The sequence below is a fragment of the Silene latifolia genome, chromosome 1, assembly GCF_048544455.1.
Source record: "Silene latifolia isolate original U9 population chromosome 1, ASM4854445v1, whole genome shotgun sequence".
NCBI classification, from domain to species: domain Eukaryota; kingdom Viridiplantae; phylum Streptophyta; class Magnoliopsida; order Caryophyllales; family Caryophyllaceae; genus Silene; species Silene latifolia.
Genome location: NC_133526.1, coordinates 12,482,173 through 12,488,812, shown reverse-complemented (window position 1 = coordinate 12,488,812; position 6,640 = coordinate 12,482,173). Strand labels below are relative to the sequence as shown.

At 40.1% G+C, this 6,640-nt stretch overlaps 1 protein-coding gene across 1 annotated transcript; it reads right to left on the bottom strand.

The window, feature by feature from the left end:
- Nucleotides 1–540: 540 nt before the first annotated feature.
- Nucleotides 541–2,481, bottom strand: LOC141640395 (uncharacterized). Its single transcript, XM_074449216.1, has 5 exons — nucleotides 2,142–2,481; nucleotides 1,760–1,976; nucleotides 1,478–1,632; nucleotides 1,103–1,378; nucleotides 541–953 (listed from the first exon to the last, which is right to left on the bottom strand). The coding sequence occupies exons 1-5, from the start codon at nucleotides 2,479–2,481 to the stop codon at nucleotides 541–543; spliced, it is 1,401 nt and encodes a 466-aa protein (XP_074305317.1).
- Nucleotides 2,482–6,640: the final 4,159 nt, after the last annotated feature.

Genomic DNA, 6,640 nt, shown 5'->3' with positions numbered 1-6,640 from the left:
GCTTTCTACCTTCATTTTTGGTGAGTTTTTTTTAGAAGAAATGGGCACTCCTAGATATTTAAAAGGTAAAGCTCCTACCCTGAACCCAGAAACTTGAAGTATATCACCAATAGTCTGAGTGTGCACTCCATTGAAAAATATTTCAGACTTGTCCTTATTAAGGCACAAGCCAGAGGCAGCAGAAAAAGTTGCAAAAGCTCTGAGAATCCACATGATGGATACAGCATTCCTTTTAGAGAATAAAAGAAGATCATCTGCAAATAGCAGGTGATTCAATCTAATGTGGCCACAAAGAGGATGAAATCTGAAGTCACTTTGCTGCCCAACAACTGTAAGAATTCTAGAAAGATAATCCATGCATAAAGTAAAGAGCACGGGTGAAAGAGGATCCCCTTGCCTTAGACCTCTCTTGCCGTGGAAAAAGCCAAAGGAGCTACCATTAAAGGGATAAGGAATAGGTAGGGGAGATGACACAAGTCATTATCCAACCAATGAATTGTTGTGGGAAATTAAGGGCAACAAGCATTTGATGAAGAAAATTCACTCAACACTATCATAGGCTTTCTTAAGATCAATTTTTATGAGGCAACGAGGGGAAGCAGACTTTCTATTGTAAAGCCTCACTATATCCTGACAAATAAGGACATTCTCAACAACTGTCCTCTCTTTCACAAAGCCGCCCTGACTGGTACTTACTAACTCAGGAAGGACCTCACTCAGTCTATTACAAAGGAGTTTGGCTTTGCACTTATAAATAATATTGCAATAAGCTATGGGACGAAATTCTATAACACTCTTTGGGTTAGGTACCTTAGGAATAAGGGTAATGATAGTGGTATTAACCTGTTTTAAGAGTTTCCCAGATGTGAAAAAACCCTGGACAGCCTCATAGATATCCCTACCTACAGTATCCCAGCAGTCCTTGAAAAATTGGCTGGTGTAACCATCAGGGCCTGGGCTTTTGGAAGCAGGAATAACAAAGATGCATTGTTTTATTTCCTCAGAAGTCACAGGTTTTAACAAGGTCAGCAGTTGTTGCTCATTGAGAAGAGGACCAGTCCTAACAGTAGGTTTATGACATTAGTGATAGGCTTGCTTGTACCCAGAAGATCAATATAATAATCCAAGAAGGCCTTCTCAATAGCTTGAGGATCATGATGAGTGATACCTTGGCCATCAATAATTTGTAACACTCTATTCTGAATAAACTTAGAATTCTCATCTACTCCTTTAAGCCACTCAGTTTTGGTTTTCTGTTGTAAGAAACTAATTCTAGCTTTATTGAGGAAAGCATAAGAATCAGCAGCCTCCCTTTCAGCTTGTAGGATGGTCTGATCATGAGGATTAAGATGCATCTTGTAAATCATCCAAAACAAGCCTAGCAATGTCAGTTGTTTTCTCAATATCAGAGAATCTATTTTTATTCAACAACTGAAGAGGTTTCTTCAGGTTCCTAAGTTTAGTGACAACTTGATACATTGGAATCCCAAGAACCACTTTATCCTATTCATGTTTGATAATATCAGTGAATTGAGGATCCAGACTCCATATGTTAAAATATCTAAAGGCTGTTTTCCTGGTATGCACCTCATTCCTTTTATAGCAGATGCAAGGGCAGTGATCAAAAGTCCCCTTATTCATAAATTAATCACTACAGTCAGGATAGAGGGACAACCAATCCATGTTAATGAGAAATCTATCAATCCTTGAAAACACTCTAGTGGTAGGTGTCTGCTTATTATTCCAGGTAAAGAATTACCCTTGAGCAGCAATATCAGTGACCTCACAATAATCCAGACATTGCCTAAAAGCGCTTAGTTCATTCCAAGACACATCACTACCCAATCTCTCATTATAGTTCAATAAGGCATTAAAATCTCCACAAATATACCAGGGTTTAGTACACAAGTCTTTCAACTGAGTGAGTTGTAACCACAAATTATCCCTTTCACTATCTAAGTTAGAACCATAAACCACTGTGTACCAGAAGATACCACCAGAGCTAACTTCAGTAACCTCAACAATAATATGCTAATCAGAGCTCTTGACAGGAAGTATAGAAAACACTTGAGATATCCAGATAATCCAAACTCTCCCCCCAGGATGATGCCCATTATTGTTTAAACCACTCCAAAAATTACCTAATTTATGCAGAACAGACTGAAAATCATGCTCCTTTATTTTAGTCTCAACTAGTCCAAACAAGCCAACTTTATTCTGATGTAGAAACTTACTAATAGCTAATTGCTTGTTTGGATTATTCATACCTCGGATATTCCAAAAACCAATTTTATCCAATATCATCTCTTTGATTAACTCCACTCCCATCTTCTTCATGAAGAGTAGCCTTACCCTTATCCTTTTCTGGTGAAGTAGCTTCTTTGTAGGAGATGCGAGGCCTGAGGTGAGTAGTAACAGTATGGTCCTGCCTAGCAAGTTGAATGATAGGGCTAGCTGGTGTAGGTAATGCAGAAGAATCATGTCTAATAGTGTGGACATGGGCCACGGGGGCGCTTGGGAACAAGCGTTTGCATTTGTGGAGTCGCCACCAATTTATTGTGGAAAATTGGAAACCGTTTGAATACCTCGTGCCATGTCAAGACACAAAGTAGTGACATGAACACCAAGAACTCGTTACTCTTAGCATTCTATGTATAGAATGACTCTCGTGGATGCCAATGAACACGGATGTTCACAGAGATCTGGAGTAAGGGGTGAGGGTACGTATTAGGAAGCTCTTTTGACCGAACACCTAATCCCGCCCGCCTCGATAGCGGCCTCTACTAATGATTAGGGAAGTTGTCTATACTCGATATATTGTCGATTATATGCATGCAATGCAACATCCAAGTTTTAATCCTAGCATGTGAAGATTAGACTAAGTCGGTTGACACGTAATTTAGCATACAATTAATGCCAAAGTAGGATTTAAGATTGATTGCATGTGAGAGCATGTAAATAAATCATACAAATGCGATAAATAATACAATAATAGAAAATTACAATAATTACAACGGATTTATGATTCATGTCGAAAATACCTTTAAAACGGATTGTTTGAGAAAAAGAATAAAAGAAAGATTTAACGAACAGATCAGTAGGCGATAATACGGTTAATAGTCAATTATACATAAACTAATTAAACTAGGTCAAGCAACAACGGAGTTCAGAGACAGAACTCAACCTGGAACAGGCGCAACAGAACCGCGCCCTTTGGAAGAGGCGCAGCAGTTGCTGTGTCTGTTCCAAGGCTGAGTTCTGGCTGTGAAGCCGGAACTGCAAATCGTTAATATTCGTGGGTGAAATTTAATGATTTACGATATATGACTCGGATGAAAGTGATTTAATACATTATTTACATGTGAATAGGTCGTAAAAGCAATAAAACATGGATGAGACGAATACGAACGAATTATTTACATGGATGAACGATTGATTAATGACATGGGTGAACAAAATAGGTTAAACATAACGAATTAATGACGAATAACATAATAGACAGATGAAAATATATCAAAGGTCGAATTCCAGAAACCCGATATGAACAAATCGAATTCCTACAACCCGGATTGAGTTTAAATGACGAAAACCCGCAAATATGAGATTATAAGGGATTTAAGTCGGATTTAATGACGAATTAAACATGTTAATGATGAATAATATATACAGATGAAATTATTATGATTGTATCAAAGAATTAAAGAAAACAAACGGAAAAGAACGAAGAACGAATTACAGAGGACGAAGGAAGAAGAAAGGAAGCAGGAACTGCGGCAGCCTCACGAAGAGGTACAGCAGTTGCTGCGTCCTTTCTCGACGGTCTGTCTTCTGGAAATCCGTAAAAAGGGTTTTTAAAGCATGGTTTTAGAAATCGGTTTTAAGAGATATTTTCGACATAAACCTTACATTAATGATGATACAAAAAGGTAAAGAACAATAAATAAAAGAGAGATTTACACCCTCAGACTTACATGTTTGACGAAACGAGAAGAACTAAGTTATCGATTAGTGATGCTCGACTCGAATGTAGACGAAAGTGCCCTCGTAAGAGGAAAACGATTAGATTAATTAAAGTTGATTATGGTGGAGTTGGTCAAATTGGTCGGTCATGCAAACGAGGCTGGTACTCAGAAGGATCCGAGCTTACGTGGTCGAATGTTCAAGCACGTAGACGCCAAAAATTAAGAACAAAAGTCTAGAATGCAAAGGGAGAAGAGAAGGGCGGACACTCGCGTGAGAAATATGAGGGACCGAAGGTCTCTATTTATACTAATCACGGAATTAGGCTTTAGGAAAGGAGAGAGAGATCCGGAAATAACCGACTTAGGTTAAACGCGGAAACTTGGACAAAAAGAAAACCTTGAGGAAAAGGCTCAGCAGAGCTACGTCCCTTGGAAGAGGCGCAACACTTGCTGCGTCCTTTCCTCAGCGGGTTCCTCCTGCGCAAGAAAGCGCGTTTGACAGCCTGTCGTATTTTAGGCATAACTTTCTCTACAAGACTCGGAATAAGGTGATTTTGGTGGCGTTGGAAAGCTAAGAAATAGATCTAGAACTTTCTGTGAAATAGGCCTGACCCAAAAAGCTCGTTATGACCTCGTAAAACGGGCCTAAAGATCGGTTTATCATTCTAATTAAATGAAATGCACATTTTGTAATGTAAACTTTAAGTTTAGCCAAAGAAGTATTATGGGACTCAAAATGAGATATAATCTCAACATTTTACGACATCCTAACCTTAGGTAGACAAGCATATTGCTTTGACTCGGGATTTGACGGTTTTAGGAAATGAAGACGGTTTTTGACCCGGACTCCAAATGAACTCTAATTACTGCCAAAACGACCGTAATGACACCTAGATGACAATTAAGAGGTAGACATTAGTATTTGAGCAATCACTTGACGATAAACTTACGAACTGTCACAAATCTTTCCGCGTAGCAAACATGCGGCCCAATCATCACCGGGTGGTTTGCGAGAGGTGCAGAAATGAGGTATCTACAGAGCCCCCACTTTGACTGAGGCTTTGACAAGGCGAAAGTCAAAGTATAGCCATCAGGTCAATCGAAGATTACAACCTGACGACTATGGCGACGCAAGGCAGCTCAAGGGGTCTGAGCCAAGGACCTGTCGTCGGGAACATTTTAGAGTCTGTCGACTATCGGGGAGGGTCGTTTATAGTCCATTAGACTACGTAAGGAGGCTCCCCAGCCATTAGAAGAGACCATACCTGAGACTTCTTCTCGAGATGTTTCCGGAGTTGCGTAAGGGTAAGCGTAGGAGCTAAGGGTAAGACCTAAAAGATATATAAGGATTGTGCTAGGGTGTGGGACCCTAAAGGAAAGCATCGTCGGGAAGGAGGTCAAATATAAGTTCAACTTAAGGGGTAATCAAGGTTTGAGTGTAGGAACTCTAAGGAAGTGATGATCCTAAAGGAATATGATCCTAAAAGAAAAAGATGATCCTAAAGGATTATGATCCTAAAGGGTATAAGTATGTGAACTCTAGGGAGTTTGGGAACTTAAAAGAAGCTAGGTGTGTGAACTTGGGTATATGAACCTAAAAGGACGTCTGGTATGGGAACTCAAAGGCTTGTGAACCTAAGAGGAATTGGGATCCTAGGGTTAAGTTTAGGAACTGCTGGGTTACTAATTCTTGTTTTAAACGCGTGCGCTTAAGCTTTCTGAGGTATGGAACTCCAAAAGGATTTATGGGTTTATGAACCTAAAGTCGTTGGTGTGGGAGGTTCAAGGTTTATGAACCTAAAGGCAACCATTTTGAGATCTAAGAATCTAGGGGTCACAGGGATTCTTAAGAAACTTCTTAACACTTCCGAAGGCTAACTCTGAAGGCTATCTCTCACTAAAGGAAAGGCTGAAGGACAACTCTCTCTAAAGGACTGAAAGGGGACTTAAGCGAAAAGGAGTTATCGAAGGTTCTTTTGAAAGGATTATCTGAAGTGTCCGAAGAAATAAAGGATTATACGAAGGGAGGAAGGTGAAGGATGATTATCCCAAATGTTATCTAAAGGGTTGCTGAAGGATATGAAGGTAAGTTTCGAAAGATCTCGAAGGGTTTATCCTGAAAAAGGGTTACCTGAAAGATATGAGGGTTTATCCTGAAAAGGGTTACCTAAAGATATGAAGGATCACCTGGGGGTATATGCCTCTCTCTGTCCTCAAGCAAACTCTCACTGAGGAATAAAACGATGATTTTGGGGAATCTGCATGTTTCTGTCCTCAAGCAAACTCTCGTTGGGTGATTACTCTAGGGAATCTGCATGTTTCTGTCCTCAAGCAAACTCTCGTTGGGTGATTACTCTAGGGAATCTGCATGTTTCTGTCCTCAAGCAAACTCTCGTTGGGGAATAAATCTTGGGAACTGATCTCCATGTCTCGAGAGGGAATGTCTATCCGTGTACTCTCGCTGGGGGAACATAATCGGGAACTGGTCTCCATGTCTCGAGAGGGAAAGTCTATCCGTGTACTCTCGTTGGGGGAACATAATAGAGGTATGTCAAAACACCTGTCAAAGAATATTCGCTCGTTGTGGCAAGCCAGGTCTCGGCAAAGTACTGCTTCTGATACTTACCTGCATGGTTAGTAGCCACACAAGAATGCAAACTAATATATGCACGCAAGCG

Bases quoted from the DNA above. Each gene is read 5' to 3' on its own strand.
- LOC141640395 (XM_074449216.1), bottom strand. From the start codon at position 2,481: ATGATTCTTCTGCATTACCTACACCAGCTAGCCCTATCATTCAACTTG. The intron at 1,977-2,141 runs GTAATTTTTGGA...TCTGGTACACAG, and splicing joins GTCTGTTCTGCATAAATTAG to TGGTTTATGGTTCTAACTTA. The intron at 1,379-1,477 runs GTATCAAGTTGT...TGACATTGCTAG, and splicing joins GTGGTTCTTGGGATTCCAAT to GCTTGTTTTGGATGATTTAC.